Source organism: Rosa chinensis, chromosome 1 (genome assembly GCF_002994745.2).
Source record: "Rosa chinensis cultivar Old Blush chromosome 1, RchiOBHm-V2, whole genome shotgun sequence".
In the NCBI taxonomy this organism is placed as follows: domain Eukaryota; kingdom Viridiplantae; phylum Streptophyta; class Magnoliopsida; order Rosales; family Rosaceae; genus Rosa; species Rosa chinensis.
This window is the reverse complement of record NC_037088.1, coordinates 54,824,659-54,843,988: the sequence shown is the minus strand read 5'-3', so window position 1 is coordinate 54,843,988 and position 19,330 is coordinate 54,824,659. Positions and strand designations below refer to the sequence as shown.

General features: G+C 41.2%; 2 protein-coding genes and 1 long non-coding RNA gene across 4 annotated transcripts; all 3 read right to left on the bottom strand.

Moving 5' to 3' along the window:
- Nucleotides 1-1,181: 1,181 nt before the first annotated feature.
- On the bottom strand, nucleotides 1,182-5,545 carry LOC112179909. Of its 2 annotated transcripts, XM_024318402.2 has the most exons (5): nucleotides 2,732-5,545; nucleotides 2,130-2,256; nucleotides 1,929-2,030; nucleotides 1,501-1,803; nucleotides 1,182-1,369 (listed from the first exon to the last, which is right to left on the bottom strand). In XM_024318402.2, the coding sequence occupies exons 1-4, from the start codon at nucleotides 5,407-5,409 to the stop codon at nucleotides 1,741-1,743; spliced, it is 2,970 nt and encodes a 989-aa protein (XP_024174170.1). In that variant the 5' UTR covers nucleotides 5,410-5,545; the 3' UTR covers nucleotides 1,182-1,369; nucleotides 1,501-1,740. The 2 variants fall into 2 exon arrangements, with proteins under 2 accessions (XP_024174170.1, XP_040374277.1); XM_040518343.1 differs by lacking the exon at nucleotides 2,130-2,256.
- A 160-nt stretch (nucleotides 5,546-5,705) lies between these two features.
- LOC112182396 (caffeoylshikimate esterase) lies at nucleotides 5,706-7,067 on the bottom strand. Its single transcript, XM_024320886.2, has one exon. The coding sequence runs from the start codon at nucleotides 6,979-6,981 to the stop codon at nucleotides 5,857-5,859; it is 1,125 nt and encodes a 374-aa protein (XP_024176654.1). The 5' UTR covers nucleotides 6,982-7,067; the 3' UTR covers nucleotides 5,706-5,856.
- Nucleotides 7,068-9,580: 2,513 nt separating this feature from the next.
- Nucleotides 9,581-13,680, bottom strand: LOC121052723. The gene is made up of 3 exons (XR_005809980.1): nucleotides 12,074-13,680; nucleotides 11,193-11,324; nucleotides 9,581-11,121 (listed from the first exon to the last, which is right to left on the bottom strand). It is a non-coding gene; the product is annotated as an uncharacterized LOC121052723 (long non-coding RNA).
- Between the last annotated feature and the right edge of the window lie 5,650 nt (nucleotides 13,681-19,330).

Below are 19,330 nucleotides of genomic sequence, written 5' to 3'. Positions count from 1 at the left end.
TTACTGACATTCAGCAATGTTAATTCACATTATCAAATTCACAAGGGCAGATTCGTAAATTACTTACCAATAGAAATAATTCAAAAAGTGAAGGAGTCTGACCGCATGGGTCATGAACAGTACCGCATGGGCCATGAACAGTACCGCATGAGAATTTAAAAAAACAGGTCTGCTAATGGTAATTTATAGACTAAAAGTGTAGGTATTGGTAATTTGCTATATTTATTTTTGTTAAACACTGTTCATGGAATTATCTCCTAATGTGTTTATCATGCTGATGCTTGATATTGTGTTTGTGTCGAAATAAATAATGCAGTAGCGATAACGGTAGCAAATAAGATGCACAAACGACATAATTTTGGACATAAACAAGATAGCAGTACACGATGCAAACCAGCAGCGAATGTTGGATTAGGGATGGAGGGCAGGAGGATGATAGTCCTCTTCTTTTCATTTTTTGAATTATCATCAAATTCATGTAACTCTCATTTCTTTAGAGATGAATCTACAAAAGGCTGTTATTCTGAATAAAAGTTGTCTGCCACACTTTCTCAAGTAATGGTAATTGTGTTTTAAAACACTATTTATTGCAAAATGCAAATTTTCTCAATACTGAGTAACACTCAAATAAAAATTCAAACACAGTGAAACAAAAGAAACAACAATCCTTCAAAAAGAACGAAACAACAAATAATTGAGTTAACAAATGTAGGTCTCCCTAGTCTCCTTCCTACCTCAATTTCTATTTGTTATAATAAAGATGTACTCAAAGGGAGGTTCTCCTGGCTGCAGCTCCATATCTTTCTCTTCTCACGTTATCACTACGTCTCTTGTACACAAATGCGCCAAAACCGAGCAGCCCTACCCCGATTAGCACTCCGAAAACTATCCCCGCCTTCTGTCCACCACTCAGTCCTTTAGACCCTTTTTTCTGTGGTGGTCCTCCTGGAGGTGTTATGTCATGTGGCGGCGGTAACTTAGGTGTTGGTGGTGCTGTTGGGGGTGCTGCTGGTGGTGCTGCCGGGGGTGCTGCTGGGGGTGCTGCAGGGGGTGCTGCAGGGGGTGCTGCAGGGGGTGCTGCCGGGGGTGCTGCGGGGGTGCTGCCGGGGGTGCTGCGGGGGTGCTGCTGGGGGTGCTGCTGGTGGTGCTGCTGGTGGTGCTGCGGGGGGTGCTGCTGGGGGTGCTGCTGGTGGTGCTGCGGGGGGTGCTGCTGGGGGTGCTGCCGGGGGTGCTGCTGGTGGTGCTGCGGGGGGTGCTGCGGGTGGTGCTGCTGGTGGTGCTGCCGGGGGTGCTGCCGTGGATCCACTAACTTGGTAGAATGGGTTTACAAAGTTAGTGTAGAGAGCTAAAACTAGAAGAGAATACAACCCTGCATGAATTAGTGTGGCCATGAGAGCTTAGAATGATCAAAGAGTCAATGAGTTGAAATCTTTAGTGGACTTGTTACATATATATCCTTCACTGAATCAGAAAGGACAAGAAGAAGACGGGCGGACAAACCTGTTTGGAAACATCAAGATAAAATGATCAATGCCAGCTTGATCTTTAGTTTTGCTTTTGAATCTTCATGCAACATAGTACAGTTCGCCGTCTTACATTCCAATGTTGCATAAATGTTGTATTCTTTTCTTCTTTTTCCTTGTTGGCTTCCTATTCGTCTTCTCCTGCCGTATTTGACTTCCTGTTATTTGTTTTGGTTAGCTCCTTTCCTTTTTGTTCTGCTTCCACACAAAAGTCAATCTATAGATGCATTGAAATATCTCCATTTAGTTCCTTCTTGATCAACTCTAAGATGTCCGAGACCTACAGAAAAATTGACTGAGAATCAAAACGCCAAGGAAATTAACTATTTAAGCTACAAAACCAATTGATAAGGGTGGATCTTCAAGAAATTATAGCATCCAACACGGCACATTGATCCATCATACCTCAAAATACTGCTGCAGAACCGGTGAATGACGATACAATATTGTGTATATTTTCTCAAGAAGACCTAGTAGAACATCAACTTGATCCCCCAGGAGATCCACCTATATAATACCCACATAAAAAGTCAATCCAATATTGAACTCAATATGATCAATTCAGAAGCAACTCAAAACCAAAACATTAAAACTGCAGCTTAGAACCTCAGTTTCAGCCTTCCGGAGATCTTGGCATCTCCTTCTAAAAGCTTCCCTATAAAGCGATTCCTTTTTTCTCAAGGAAGAAATCAGTACAGAAAGTTTATCTACATAATGCTTCATGTTGTCCATTCTGTCAAAAAGTATCAGAGCAGTCTAATTAGTCTACAAGAATGAACTCCAGGAAGATTCTAGATGTAGACTCTGATTTGAAGATGAGAAATGGGAAGATAGAATTCTGGCGTCAAAAGTAGACGAAAGAAATTGTAAACTGCAATATATAGACATGTGGAACTACTGAATGCTGTGACAAAAAGGTCCAAATCCTGGTATCTAATTTGCAGTATGAAATGCCATTTCATGTCAACCTGCACTAATGAGACAATAACACTAAAATTTGCTAGAAGTTATCAAATGAGGCACAATTTATAATGTCATAAAATATTATTTATTTACAAAACAAAAATCAGAGTCTACAAGAAAATTAAGTACAATCACTGTTGGACAGTGAATCCTTAGACTACTTGCAGCACCATCATAAGGTGTTATGCAAGACTACCTACATTAATCAAAGCTTTATTAGCAAGTATTCGTTTGTAGAACAATACCTCAAGAAGTTCATCTCCAACTTTTCCTTTGTAGTGTGTTGAAAATTCACCAACTCTTCCGAAAATTGGAGGAAAGGTGTAGACAGAGAGTCAGATGGGTTTAACAGCACCTTTTCGTTTGCTTTTGGCTGGCAGTAAGACAACTTTTCGTAATGTACAGAACCTACTTCCGGAGGCACTTGATTATAACCCTTCTCAGAATCACCAACTATTATGCCTACACTAGAACCCAGCTGACCTGCTTCACATTCCAAGCTTACAAAGTCAAGGTCTGCATTGTATCCCTTCATTCCAAAACTTTCACTTTGCACCATGTCTTCCTCAACTTCTGAACAGCTTAAAGGAGACCCAATCTTTTCATTCACATTTTCATCTGTATTGACCTGTCTACTATTGTGTAACTTGTTCCTGAAAAGCATGGCTTCAGAGATTTTGTCTTGATTCCCAGAATCAGCTTCTTCTCTAAACAGGACAAATGCATCTTTCACCGCCTCAACAATGATAAAATGATACATTTCTTCCCTAATCAGACTCTCCATATTAAAAGCACTCAACTCCATCTTCCATTCCTTGATAGTTTCTCTTATGAAAACCATATAGATATCCTCCTTAACTAAACTTTCCGCGCTCTGAAGAAAGTTCCTGGCAACAATATCTTGATGTTGAGCCAAATGATAACTCGCAGTGTCAACAATATCTTTGACAGTCTCATGAAAAACCAGCTTGTCTATCTCTTCTCTAAGAAGGCATGCAGTTTCATAGTCAGCTTTCCATTTATTCCATTCCTTCCTAGCAATAATATCTTGAGGTTGAGTCAAATGATAACTTGCAGCGTCAACAATATCTTTGACAGTCTCATGAAAAACCAGCTGATCTATCCCTTCCCTAAGAAGGCATGCAGTTTCATAATCAACTTTCCATTTAGTGCATTCCTTAGTCGTTTCATGCAAAAGAGTCAAACATATATCCTCTCTTATTGCAGCTTCTAAGTTATTTTCAGCCCTCAAATTGCGAGACTCTGCTAATGCTAAGTTTATACTTGAGCCATAATCCTTGAGTGCCTCACCAAGGACTGTGCAGTGTATAGTGCAGTAGAACTCTTCCCTGGTTTGAGATTCAATGTTGTTACGTTTAGTGTTCTCTTTCCACTGATTCATCACTTCTGTGAATAAAACCTGCCATATATCCCTCCACAGAAAGTTTTCCAACTCGTTATCGTATATGTCAATACATTTTTCTTTTACTGAACCTTCCAAAATAGTAACATAGATCTCTTTCATTATGACATCTTTCAAGTCTGATTCATCTTGTTCTAGCTTCAGCATTGTCCCCTCATTTTGCAGTTCTGCATCTACTCCGTAAGGCACTTTATCCATCTTCTCCCATATCTCTGACAAAGTATCAAGTTCCAAGTTCTCAGAAAAATTTGCATCAGATTTCGGAGACCTCTTCTCTGAAGGAGTTTCTTGCCCATGAACAAACTTATCATTGTTAGCAAAAGTCTCCTGCAGCTTGGCATCCCAATCTCTCAAATTGTCTAGCCTCACCATAAGTTCTTGCATCCTTCTTTTCACAAATGTGTCCTCTTCTCTCCTGCTAGACAAATTTGCTTTATGTCGAAGAATTTCCCGCTTCAGAATATTCAGTTCTTCCGCCTCCGCACTTTTCCTCTGGATGATTGATTCATGATTCTTTATCATCTTAGAAACAGAGTGGCCTTCCTCCTCTTTCTTTTCCTCTTCATGTTGTTCTTGCATAAGTTCTTCAGCCTTTGAGGACCGCTGACGCTTTACATGATCAAAATCATCTGCTGAACTCTTTTCACTTGTTTTACACTTGGGCACCTCATTTTGAACAGCCAAAGGCTCTAAATCGCGCCGCAAGTTCTCAACCTCATTCATCAAATCAGACCAGGACTCCTTCAAGCCAAAACAAACCCACTTCTCTTGCTTCTTCCACACTTGTTCTTCAACATTTTCTCGGAAATCCCTCATAAACCCTTCAAGCAAGACAGACATTGTATCTCTCTCCACAGCCCCTTGCCATTGCTGCTCTATTGGCCCGACCTCAGAACCAAAAATAGCTTTCTGCATTTTCCCAAAAGCAAGATCCAATGTCTCCTTCAACACCCCTATATCCGAATCCAAATGCTCAATCTTCTTGTTGTTCAACCCTTCTACTACTTGTGCATTACCTTCCCTACCTTTTAACTTGTGCTCCGGCTCAAGCTGTCGTCTGATATGCCAAACCTGCTGATCAACCGAATTCTTCAACTCACAAATCTCACTATCTCTTCCTTCATTACCGCCACTCACTCTATTACTAACCATGTACTCCTCAAGAGGATCACTCTTTGACCTCGCAGGCTTGTTGAGATTCGCCAGCAGAGAAGCCAATTCCCTGTCCTTGTCCTTGATAGCCATCTCAGACTCCTTGAGACGCAACTGAAGGCGGTCACGAATCTCACTCAAGTCCGAAAGCACCTGTTCATCACTGCTCTCGAGAATGTAGCTGGTTTCTTGCCGAACAAACTTCAAACACCCCTCCAATTGCATCGCCGCCAGTTCATAGAACCTGGATATCCCATTCAACCGCTCAAGAACCCCTCCTTTCGATTTCATCTTCGCATGCGCTTTGTTCATTGCATTGTGCACAATCCACATCATGGTCGAATCCATCTCTCTTTCTTTCTTTTTTTCTCAGAAAAAAAATGAAACTAGAATGAGAAACTCTCTAGCTTTCTGAATGATCTCTATTTTCTCATCATTTGCCCTATAAATGTGGGTGACCTATTCTAACATCAAAAACGAGAGATGAGAAAATAGAGATCATTCAGAAAGCTAGAGAGTTTACATCAAAAAGGGTATTTTTTGGGTTTTTTTTTTTTTGAATATAAATGACAATTTTTATCCTCATCCCGCTCATTATGGCACTTATCTTATGAAATCGGTTAACCTGTGAATCAATTTTGTTCTCAAAATCATCATCTTAAAATTGATAGAGACATATACTTGACTGATTGACTCTTGGTAGCTCATACATAACAGTCCCATTTCCTTTTATTTAAACTACACGACATGTGGCATGCTGCCATTGGTCTATGCTTGACTAACAAGGAAATCCGACTAGGCACCACCATTATCGGCGGCGCGTGCGGCTCTGGTTCGAAGCCAGTCCACCATTTCTCCGAAAACCAACTCTACGTTCTCCGGGGTCTCACCGATCAACTGGTGCCACATGCCGGGGTGGATCCTGAGGGTCTTGTCCTTACTCGACGCGCGCTTGTAGAGCTCCTCCACGCACGCGGGGTCGCAAACTACGTCCTCTCCGCCGTGGACGATCAGCAGCGGCACCTCCACCTCCTCGAACTTCCCCTGCACCTCCTTGCAGACTCTGAGCAGCTCAAGAGCCGTGGCGGCGCGTGGCTTGGCGAGCGGCCTCCTCGGGCTGGACAGCGCTAGCTTCCGCTTCCACTCCTCCTTGAACGACACGTCCGGCAGCGACCCGCGCGTGGGGACGACGCGCCACGTCGGGATGACCGCGGCGACGAGGAAGAGCAGGTGCTCGAGCGGCCACGGCGGCTTGAACTTGGCGCTGATCCCGCACATGGCGCCGTTGAGGATGAGCCCGTCCCAGGGCCTCCCCACGCGGCGGAGCGTGACGAGAATCGCGATCGCGCCGCCGAGGGACTCGGCGTACAGGAAGGACGGCAGCGACGGAGCGTGGCGAGCGCGGAAGGACTCGAAGAAGGAAATGCAGTCGTCGACGACGGGGTTGACGTCGGGGATGTGGGCGACGAGGCCGTCGGAGAAGCCGTGGCCCTGGTGGTCGATGGCGCAGACGGCGAAGCCGGCCTTGGCGAAGTGGACGGCGGTGAGCTGGACGAACCAGCTGGTCTCGCCGGTGAAGCCGTGGACGACGGCGAGGACGCCGAGGACCTCCGCCGGAGGGAGCGGGGTCCACCACTGAGTGAAGAGCTTGAGGCCTCTGGGGTTGGTGAGGTAGTCGGAGCCGTGGGAGACGGAGTGGCGGGAGTAGAACTCTTCGGCGGTTAAGGCGCCAAAGGGGCTCTGCTCGTTGGCCTCCGAAATCGGGTGCGGCATTTTTTGGGCCGGAGAAAATGGAGGAAGCGAAACAACAAGAGTGAAAAGAGTGAGAGGGAGGAGGTTTGGAGTAGAAGAGAGTAGAGAGTTACTTATTGGGTTGGTTTTGGGGTTGTTGGGTTGGATGGTTAGTACAGCAACCAACATTAATGGCGCCCCCAGGGGTGGGGTGTCATGTGGATTGGACCATACAACCGATCTTTCTCTGGAAATAAATGCTCATAGGCCTTGGAGTCTCAGACAACCCTAAGGGGGGTGTTCTGAGATGGCGAATCCATACATCTTGGCCTAAATAAAAGAAGGGGCAAAGTAACATTCACAGCAATATACTGTACTGGTATATCTTGCTCCATACTTGAAAGAAACTGTGTGCATATGATTTTTTCTTAATGAATTATCTGTAGTTTAAACTTCAGCATTGGAGATTAAGCTGTATTTACTTTTGTACATATACTACGAATAAAAGAAGAACCTACTGACAACATACTAGTATTACTAATATTCAGTTCCTAAGGATTTATCAGTTCTCCACGTGATCTCCGAATGCTGCAAGAAAAGAACACTCATATCAGATTACCATTTACTAGATTCTCTAAAGCAAGTGATTGTATACTTGAGTCTATTAGGCCAGGGAACTCATTAATATAGGATCTGAAAGACGATTGCTGGGAATTAAAAGAGGACATGAGAATAGAACCGATAACCTCCAATAGGGGAGAAAGATAACTCAAAATCAAAAGTGGTTTGGGAAAATCACAAACTAATTGATCCATGGCAAGAATTCTTAAAGAAGCAAGCATATGATCCTTTTATCGCAACAGTTGACCTTCACAACTAACCCACATATTCTGGTTACTACATCTATAAATTTTGAGAAGTACCACACCCTCTACATTTAGCTAAGAAGTTCATAATGCCTTCCATCTGCACCATTGACTAGCATACAAAGCATTCAAATCAAAGCCTTCTTGGGTACTCATTCTCTGCCCATTTGCAGACATAACTACATCGGAGTAACAATAAGTTTTGTGAGTACAGAAAAAGAAACAGCTTTGCCTCACACCAAGATCAGATCCTCCACCAATTTTGAAACTAAATCACCCTACAACACATGTTAATAGGGTACTATCTAAGAAAGTAAGACGTATTAACAAGAATGTAGTTTATCAGAAAGTTCCTATATCCTTTCGGTCATGCAACGTCACCATTCTTAGCTCAAGGAGACTATAAAGATAGTTTAACTATGAACTGTTAACTGGTAACCAAAACTTCTTGGCCTGTTTGGTGAGCAAGATTGGATTGGATAAGCAAATCATTTGGTTGAAGGAAGAAATGAAGGCTAACTTTGAACTTTTGCGCAAGTTGAAGGAAGCAGATGGATTTCATTAAGAGATTCTTTCCATTCCTCACAAAATGGTGGGATATGAACTCCTCATAATTAATCAATTTACTTCCTCAAAGTTGAACAAAAGCTGGAGGTTAGCTTGCATTTCTACCTTCAATACATGAGAATTCATATCCAATTCATTCCTCATGTTCGAACATAATCCACAGCTTATGCTATACTCCTAGTGTCCTAGAAGCTTTGGAAATATCTCTGGATCTGGTCTACTCGCTGCTGACATCACGTCTTCTCACCTCAATAACCCCCTCAAACAAATTTGAAATGAACAGAACAATACCATTTACATTAAACAATTTAAGCAACAATCTTATCAAATTCTACCAAGTGTTGAGGCAAACAGGCTCACAAAAACAGGTTCCAACTGATCAATTCCTAGAATTTGAGGATTGGTCTCATATTACTGGCTATTAAGTATCAACAATCATCACTTTCTGTTTAAGCTGAAGTGCTAAACAGGACAATATGTAAAAAGGTCTGCAGAATGCATGCACTTCTTATATTCAAACTAGCATTTTCCATTCTACTGTATGTAATTAACAATGGCTTAGTCCAAAGAAAGGTTCTTTCTCCCAGAGAAATCGCAGAGTACACATTAAAGCCCCAAACTTTCCTCTGCAAGCTAAAACAGACTTGATCTTCAAAATTTAATCAACACCCTCCTCAATATAATAGCAAATAATTCAAATCCCATATGATATAACTCATATTCCAACCCAAAATTTGTAACTAAAAGCTTGTGAAAGCAAAAGGGGTTGAGGTAAAGTCAGCTACCTCCGCAGCAGAAACAGTAAGACAGAAGGATCTGCATATGATCCTTTGAATTTGGTACTTCTGGCACTTCTTCATTGCCTGAAGCACCATTCTGGGTGTCCAGCAGTTTCTGATTGACTGAACTTGATGATGCTTTTTGGCTATTCATTCTTTGGAGGTTCCATTCCAGCCTTCTGAGGTAATCAAGCTTGAAGGAGTCTCTGATCATCGTTGAGGGCCATAGATGCATCTTTCTCTCTCTTCTGATTCCACAAGGTGAGCTTCAAGTACCAGAAACACGAGCAAACAGAAGATCCTAGTGACTCTTTGGAGTGAAATTTGTTTTTTGTGTTTCTGGGTTTCCAACTTCTGAAACGAGGAAGATATTTTTTTTTTTTTGACGTTGGAACTTGGAAGGAGGAGTCTTTATGGGAATTGGCAACCCTCAAATGACACGTCTGGTTATGTCTCTCTTTATCTTCATCTTCAATTCTTCATTGTGTTTCTTAATCATTTTCTTTTTCCATCCAATTTTGTATTTTACTTCAACCCGTTGTCGTTTTATATGAAGGTTCCTCTCTCTCTCCCTCTCTCTGTCTCTCTCGCTCTTTCATATATGAAAATCGTATGAATGGTTTAATGTATCGATTATTAAATTCATTTCGTTGATCGGTAAGAAACTGATGTATAACTACAGAAAATGTCATTAATACCTTTTTTTCTGTTAAGGTAAAATAACTATTAAAGATTAAAATTTTTGAGACAATCAGAGTTTACAAAGTCAAATAGTAGAGCAAACGAAGCCTCAGTAGTGACTCTATTAGTCCAATTTACAGCAACAGAAGTATTATGGTCTAGAGTAGCTATTGCGTTAGCCACAAAGTTTGCCTCTCTTAAGACGTACTTGAAGGAAATGGAGTTAAACTGTGCAACCAGCCTTCTTATGTCTTCAATCGTTTTAATAAGTCTCCAGGGTGGCTTTAGGGTTCCACATACAGCATCAATGACTAGCTTTGAGTCACCTTCGACTTCAATGTGCCTATAGCCTTGCTCAATAGCAGCTATAAGGCTATTACAGAGAGCACAAGCTTCTGCAATTGGAACTGTTATTCTTCCCATATGTCGAGTGGCTACTAGGAGAGGATATCCAAGGGAGTCTCTAATTACAAATCCACCAACAGCTGAGTCTTTAAGGACTTAGCCATCAAAATTTATTTTAACATGATCACCAGAGGGAACATGCCACTTGATTATGTCTGGGTTTGGAGGTGATATGTTAGCTCTAATAATCGTTGCTTGTGTGCTTGAGGAAGATGTTGTAGCAGTAGCAGTTGCTACAATAGATCCTGGGTTGGCTTTAGCATCTCTGAACACAACATCATTTCGAGCTTTCCAAAGGTACCAACAGATAGTGATAACTTTCTCATAAAGGGTACCACAATACAGTTGTTGTAAGAAAAGCTCCTTAAACACAGTAAGGTAGCCTTCTTCCCAGTTAACTGGGGGTTCAATCTCAGCTAGGTTCCAAACTGTTTTAGCAACATTACTGTAACCAAACAAATGGTTTGCAGTTTCATTATCTTCTTGACAAAGAGGGCATGAATGAACCAAATCTTGATAATCTAGCTCTAGTTTTAAGTCTTCCTCTGATAAGAAGTCAACCAAATACTTTCACTTTTGGTTGGATGTTCAACTTCCAAAGCTTATTGATAAGTTCAAAATGATCATGTTTCTGAAAATTTGAAATTTGTGGCCAAGTAGCTGATTTAATGGAAAACTTACCATTAGAGGTCGGTCCCCAAACATACTCCTCTAGTTGATCTATGATAGGGATGAGGTCCTGAGGATGCTAAGAATCTGATTGACAATGGCAGGCTCCAAGACAGAAGAAAGCTTTGCCTTATTCCAATCTTTATTCAAAATGTAATTCGAAACTGTTTCATCTAGGTTCAGAAGGTGCCTTCTGTTCTCAGGAATGTAATCGGGCAGTGGATGGTCCAGTGCCCAATTGAAGGTCTAGAAGAAGTTGATGTCCTTACCATCCCCACAATCCACCGCATAACTTTCATGATCAGTTGTCTAGCATCAAGTATGCCATTCCAAGCTAGAGATTTCCTCTGTTTCTTTTTTGCCTGAAAGAAAGTGAACTGTCTTAGATACTTTTACCTTACTATTTGTGCCCACCAATTAATATCGTTAATACCTTATATGAAGCTTGTATACACATTTTGGACCACCTCCATCCAGCTACGTTAACCACTTAACCCACATTTAGCAATATCTCGGGCTCTCAGCAACCTCCAACTATGTTACACGCAGCCTCCATTGGCATCACCTGAACAGTTTCGACAGTGTCACTTGGGTTAAAAGGGACCAAAGTAACGCATTACTTTTATTGGTTTATTGTTAGCCGAAGACTGTCAAAATTGATAGATAAAATTCCTGATTTCTAATATATGTTTGATTTCATATATATATATATATATATATATATATATATATATATATATATATATATATATATATATATTAGAGTGTGAGACTCTAATGAGGACTTCACGATAACTTTCTAATCAACAGTTGTGAGACCCATTTTTCAATCACATTTCTACAAATCAATCTTAGATGTTTAAATATTCATGAGTAGATCATTTTTGTAAATTTTCAATTAAGTTGAAAATCGTTAAGACATTCATAATTCTAATTTATCATTTATGAACATGAAGGGTTGAGGTTTGATAGATTTGGTTCGCTAATTGATATGATCTAGTTTGGTATCTTAATGATATTCAATTTGGTTGAAAATTTACAAAAATGATCTATTCATGAATATCTAAATATCTGACAGTTAATTTGTTGAAATGTAATCGAAAAATGGATCTCACAACTGTTAATTAAAAAGTCTTCATTATAATGGTCTTTATTAGAGTATATATGAAAAAAAAAAAAAAAAAAACTCTTAGCCCACCCCACTGTTACATATGTCAGTGAGAATTGAACTCATGACCTTTATAATGTTGGAATTATAACTTACTAACAAGTCACAGCTCACCAACTTATATATACGCATTTTGGACAACCTACCTCCACTTCTACTGCCACACCACCCGCCTCTAGCAACGCCCAGCCACCTTCGAGGCTTCGACAATGTCACCCGCTGCCTCCATTGGCATCCAACCACTTGTGCAGTATCATTTGGGTTGGAAGAGACATCAGATATATTACATTATTTTTGCTAGTTCACTTTCAGTCTGAAGAATGTTAGAAAAATCCTCTCAATTCCTAACGAAAGTTTGATTCCGACAACCCTCCAAATGTCGTATTAATGAGACTATACAGAACGATTGTTTGCTTTGTACAGTTCCATTGTTTCATTCTCATCATCCTTGAGGAAAACATGAGACATGAAGTGCATATGAGTTATGATCGCTAGGATCATATAGATGACTTAAGGTTTAAATTATTAGGTGTCGTAAATTTCATGATTTAGGAGCTAGTACTGTAATTTTTAAATTAAGCAATCTTTGCATAAAATTGGAGAGTAGCCGAGATAATGCAAATTGGTTAGTAGGTAACTAAAGTCCCACATTGAAAACATAATAGATAATACATAGATTTATAATAAGGCGTATTCACTCATACTATCGCCGAGCCAAGTAACGTTGGCTTGTAACTAAGTAGGGCATTAAAGTGATTGATTGTGAGTGAGACATTTCCCGGTGAGATGCGGTGGTCTTGGTTTGTTCACCAACTCTACTGGTTGAAGTCATGCTAGACACGCCCATTAACCCTTGGGATAGTAGGGACCCCCACTCAATAAGGGTGGGTAGCAAACCTCAATTACAGCTTAGATTGGGGCAAGCCTCACAGATCAAGACGGCTTCACCTCTGCGTGTTGCTGGGTATGGATCCTCAAACACAATCACTTTTTGTACCAAGTCACCATGTGTATCTTTTTTCTTTTCTTTTCTTTTTTTTCCACTAAATTTTCCACATTGGCTCTTTTCATTAACTGCAAACCCTACAAATTAAAGCTTGCAATTGAAGCTGGTGAATGGTTAGGCATACCTAACTAGGGTCTGGTTAGGTGTGTAGTAGTTTCTTTGCTTTTATTCTGGGTAACTTCATGACTTCATCCTTATGCTTAGAGGGAGAGAGTTGTATATATCTAAAATTCTAAGTTCAAAATGAAAACCAGTCTGAAAGATGTAAAACTCATTACATTCTGAACAATTCAAAGGATATTTTCTGTAACCTTCATGGTGGGGATTTAACTCATTGGATATGTCTAACAGTGACTGAAACTGGGTACAAAGATACATAGAAACGCTAGTTACCTCATATATTAGGAGGGGGAATATGTGATCACGATCATGAATGTTAAAACATAATATGGCCTGAATCATAACACCACCTGCAGCTAGCTCCGCCACCTCGACGAAACATTGATGAACTAACCGGGATCTTTTCGCCAAAACTGCGCATTACTTACAGAAAGGGATAGGCTCCAAGGGTGTGTAAACCAGGATTTTGATCAAACCCGACGTTGTGGAATGTCGGCGAGTAGTACTGAGGGGTGAAGAGAAATCGAAAATGAGAGAGAATGAAGCAGAGAATGGTAGTAATGGGTGCCATATAGCTTTCGATTTCTACAGAAGTGCTGAAGTTGTACTTGATCTTAATTATGAGTGTGCTCTATAAGGCCAAGTTGGTTGCTTGACTTTGAAGTCTGGTTTTAGACTTTAGTACCTGGCGTGCTTTTAGAAGCAATGTATAAAAGCGTGTACACCATGTGTATTACATCAGAGATTAATGATATTCTCACCATAGCTGATGGGAATTGCTACAAGTCTATTACCAATGTTCATATATTTAGCCCTTCCTGGAAGAATCTTTCTTTTTTACTTTGATAATTAAGAAGCTGAGCTAAGCATCCTAATTAAGTGTATTAACTTTTGGCCCTTTCAGGAAGAGCTCTTGGATTCTAGCTAGTGTTTCAAGATCCCCTTCCAATAGGTTTGGAAAAGAAAGAAAGCATCCACGTCTATTCTAGGAAGAACCCTCTAAAAGACTTGTGATCAAATAGTTTTCTTGACAAGTTAGACATACCGGTTTAAGTAGTTCACCTTCTACATGACGACTTACCGGTTTAAGTAGTTCACCTTCTACATGACGACTTAAACCTTAAGTTTTCCGACCATTGACTAATTTTCTCATTATACGGATGGAAACCCGCCAAGGCGCCAATGATAAATGGGAAAGCCTAGCTAGGTAATGGAGTTTCACACCTCTCATAGGATGAAAAGTGACCAACATTGTACCGATATTGTCCAAACTTAACCACCTAATATGGTTAGGTTTTAATTACAAAATGTCTCGGTACAATTGAGTGTGATTCACTCACTTATAAGTTATATTTTATTTGTCACTTTTCCAATATGGGATCTTTTCTCTCCAACACGCCCCCTCACGTGCAACCTAGCTCTAGGTATGCACGTGAAATTAAGTAACAATCCAATTCCCACTAGGGCTGCACGCGGATTGGATTGAATTGGTTTTGACTCTAAACCACTTAAACCGTCTCTATGCCAAAGTAAGCGGTTTAGACATTTTAGACAACCGGTCATCGAAAAAAATAAGCTTAATCCAATCCAATCCATTTAAAGATGGTTTGGTTCGGTCGGTAGGGCGGTTTTAACTTATATAGCATTAATGTTTTGTTTACGAAAAATTCATAGTAAAATACTAAAACTCAATCTCAATAATAAAAATTTAATAATCCAAATCCAAAATAGTTTCAAAATTTTGTCGGAAAAAAAAAAGTTTCAAATTTTGTCGGAAAAAAAAAAAAAAGTTTCAAAATGATTCACTTATTTGGGTTTTAAGCCTTTGGGTCTATGATTCAATTATGATAATATATCATTTTGAGAATTGTTTAAGTATAATGTATTTGAGAGAGATTGATGAGAGAGATGATGTTCTTATTATTGAGAATAGGAGCCCTATATATAGGGATTACAAAGTGCTAGTTCTAATGTTACAAGGAATACCAATCCGTGTAGGATTGGGAAATCTAGAACCTTCTCTCCTATTGCTACTCCTAGTTTGATAAGGCACACTAAATCGATATTCCTTCAACACTCCCCCTTGTGCCGCTTCAAACTTGGTGGTGACGCTTCATCCGTTGCCTCGTTAAAAACCTTGCCAGGTAACAAAAACCCTGTGGGATAAAAATAACCCTGGTCGAAGGACAAAAAGAGCACAACACGTCCTTCACTCTTCGAGATCGAACATGTAGACATCATAACTCCCCCTGATGTCGATATCTCCCCCTGATTGCTACAATCATGGGAGTTCGGATAATTTTCTCAATCCGATGCTCTTCACATGTTTCTCGAAGGTGGATTTAGGTAACGACTTAGTGAATAAGTCCGCTACATTATCCTCTGATCGGATTTGATTCACTTCAATCTTTAGAAGTGATTGTTGTTGCTGATTATAAAAGAACTTAGGCGATATATGCTTGGTGTTGTCACCCTTGATGAAACCTAACTTCATTTGCTCAATACAAGCTGCATTATCCTCATAAATGCATGTAGGTTCATCTGTGGTAGACTTCAAACCACAACTTCCTTGAATATGTCTGATTACAGACCTTAGCCATATACATTCACGAACGGCTTCATGTAGAGCAATAATCTCTGCATGATTCGAGGAAGTAGCAACAAGGGTCTGTTTTGTAGACCTCTAAGATATCGCAGTGCTTCCCATGGTAAAGACATAACCTGTTTGGGAGCGACCTTTGTGAGGGTCAGAGAGGTACCCTGCGTCAGCAAAACCCATCAAGACATCATTGTCGTTTTGATGGAGGGAGATAGGAGGACGCCGGCCACCATGAGCGGCACCGGCGCCGGCGCCGGTACCATGGCCGGCGGCCATTCCATGGACGGGGGCGTTTTGCCTTTTGGGGTCCGATCCCAACTTTCCGTCATTCATTTTCTCTCTGTAGGGATAGAATAGGCCCATATCAATCGTACCTCTTAGGTATCGAAAGATGGTCTTTACACCAATCCAATGGCGGCGTGTTGGCGCAGAGCTATGTCGAGCTAACAAGTTTACTGCGAATGAGATATCTGGTCTTGTGCATTGAGCTAAGTACAATAATGCGCCTATTGCACTCAAATAGGGCATTTCGGCCTCTAATGGTTCTTCGTCCTCTTCCCTTGGACGAAACAGATCTTTTCCGGGCTCAAGACTACGGCCGATCATGGGAGAACTCGTAGGCTTCGCTTTATCTTCATTAAAGCGCCTTAGAATTTTCTGAGTATATGCAGACTGATGGATCAAAATCCCATCACTACGGTGCTCGAGTTCTAAACCGAGACAAAACCGTGTTTTCCCAAGATCTTTCATCTCAAATTCGGATTTCAAGTATTTAGCAGTTTCCTTCAACTCATCTAGAGTTCCAATTAGGTTCATGTCATCGACATAAACTGCTACGATTGCAAATCCGGAACTTGTTCTTTTAATGAACACGCATGGGCATATTTCATTGTTAATATATCCCTTCCCAATCAAGTAGTCACTTAGACGGTTATACCACATCCGTCCGGATTGTTTTAATCCATATAGTGAGCATTTTGATCTTATTAAAAACGCGCTCCGTGGTTTAGAGCCACTTGATTTGGGTAATTGAAGTCCATCTGGAACCTTCATATATATCTCTGAATCTAGATCCCCATAGAGATATGCTGTAACCATATCCATAAGCTGCATGTCAAGTTTTTCGGAAACTACCAAACTGATAAGGTAGCGGAACGTTATCACGTCCATTACGGGAGAATATGTCTCCTCGTAGTCGATTCCAGGGCGTTGTGAGAAACCTTGCGCCACAAGGCGGACTTTGTATCTTACCACCTCATTTTTCTCATTACGCTTTCTAACAAAGACCCATTTATGGCTAACAGGCTTCACATTTGGGGGTGTCTGCATTACAGGCCCAAATACCTGTCTCTTTGTTAGTGAATCCAATTCAACCTGGATCGCATCTTTCCATTTAGGCCAATCCGCTCTTCGTTGACATTCTTCAACAGAGCGAGGTTCGATATCATCATATTCTATAATTCCTTTTGCAATATGATATGCAAATGCATCATCAATTGCCATAGAATTTCTACCAATCATGTCATATACACTAGTGTAATTTATGGAGATCTCTCTATTCTCTGGAGTTGGTTTTGACATTGGAGCGTCCCCCAATGATGTCTCTTGGACATAACCATAATCCGGAATATTCTCATGAGATGGATTATTTACATCGATGATTAATGGATTATTTTGTGCCGAACTCGCTTTCTTTCTTGGGCGAGAATCCATCGAACCTATGGGCCTCCCGCGCTTCTTGGCGGGAGCCGTGGGCCTAGCCACAATGTCACCATCATTGAGAGATGGGACGTTGGCGCCATGCTCATGCATTCTTGAGTTGGCGTCATGTCCTCTACTTTTAGGGACATCAATCCTTGCAGGCACGTTTGCAGCAGGTATGTGTGATCTCGTCACTTTAGCGATATCAGAAAACGCATCAGGCATCGAATCTGCTACGTTCTGAAGATCGAGAATTCTCCGCACTTCAATTTCTGACTGTGCGGTTCGGGGATCAAGATGAGACAGAGTGGGGACAGACCACGACAATTCCTGTCGTTCCTGTTGAACATTGATGTTCTTATCTCCCCCTAACGACGGGAAGACTGTCTCATCGAAGTGACAATCCGCAAATCTAGCGGTAAAGAGATCGCCTGTCAAGGGTTCTATGTAGCGGATAATCGTTGGAGAATCATATCCAACATAAAGGCCTAATCGTCTTTGAGGACCCATTTTGGTGCGCTGTGGCAGCGCAATAGGCACATAGACTGCACACCCAAATATGCGTAAGTGTGAGACATCAGGCTCATACCCAGTAACCATCTGGGACGCAGAGAAGGGTTGAGTGGCAGTGGGGCTCAGACGAATAAGCACAGCTGCATGCAATATTGCATAGCCCCAAGCAGAAATAGGGAGATTGGTGCGCATCACCAATGCTCGAGCAACCATTTGTAGTCGTTTAATGGTGGCTTCTGCGAGACCATTTTGGGTATGAACATGAGGAACAGGATGTTCAACATCAATCCCAATGGACATGCAATAATCATCAAAAGTCTTTGATGTAAACTCCCCAGCATTGTCTAATCTTATAGACTTAATGGGATGATCAGGGTGGTGAGCCCGTAACTTAATTATTTGTGCTAGGAGTTTAGCAAATGCAGCGTTCCTTGTGGACAATAGCATGACATGTGACCAGCGTGTCGATGCATCAACCAACACCATAAAATATCTAAATGGTCCGCATGGTGGTTGAATAGGTCCACAAATATCACCTTGGATTCTTTGCAAGAATGGTATATTTTCTTTGGTGTCCTTTGCATAGGATGGTCTCGATCCTAACTTTGCTAAAGAGCAGGCTTTGCAGAACGAATGATGGGCTTTGGAAACAACCAATGAGGATTTTGGTTGAGCCATGAAGTCACAATGGACCTTAGAAGTAAAAAAGGGAGTCAAGGGAGCAGGGGTGGCGTCAAAGCCACCCTTGGGCCGCAGGGGGATGGCGGCGCCGACCGGGGATGGCCGGACTTGAGGGGGAAAGGCGTCGTGAGGCGCAGGTGCTCCTCCTTGATCCAAATTTCGAGTTTTACTTCCTTTTGTTCTGAAAAAGGGATGTCCGTGTGAAGTCTTTAATATACGGATCATCATGTCACGACCTGGGTGTCCCAAACGGTCGTGCCAAAGCCTATACGTGTCGGAATCCCATAAATCATCTCTCATGACATGGTTGGATTCAATGACTCGAATAGTGGTTGCATACAACCCACTAGAGCGACACATAAGTTTCTCTAATACTCGTTTATTTCCATAGTCATTAGAGGTGATGCAAAGGAACTCTTGTCCATTCTCACAATGCGTTTCCGCATGAAAACCATTGGCTCTTTTAAAATAATAAAGTTCGAAAAACATGTCTACGATATGAGATAAAATAAATCGATACTTTATTAATAATATCCAATGATGACACCAAAGTTTCGTGACCATAATCTAATCCAATATAAAAATCAAATCGTAGACAAATCGTAGTCACTCTATCCGTTCGGCAATTTCAATTTAGTTGTGACCAGGTAAGGTAAGGCGAGATTTTGGTGGAGCGTTGCTCACTTTTAAAACCGTTCTCTCAGATCAAACCTTGCCTAGACATCACAAGTACTCTTGAGTACGCCTAGAGGGAAAGAGTTAATACAATAAGTCATTTTATTG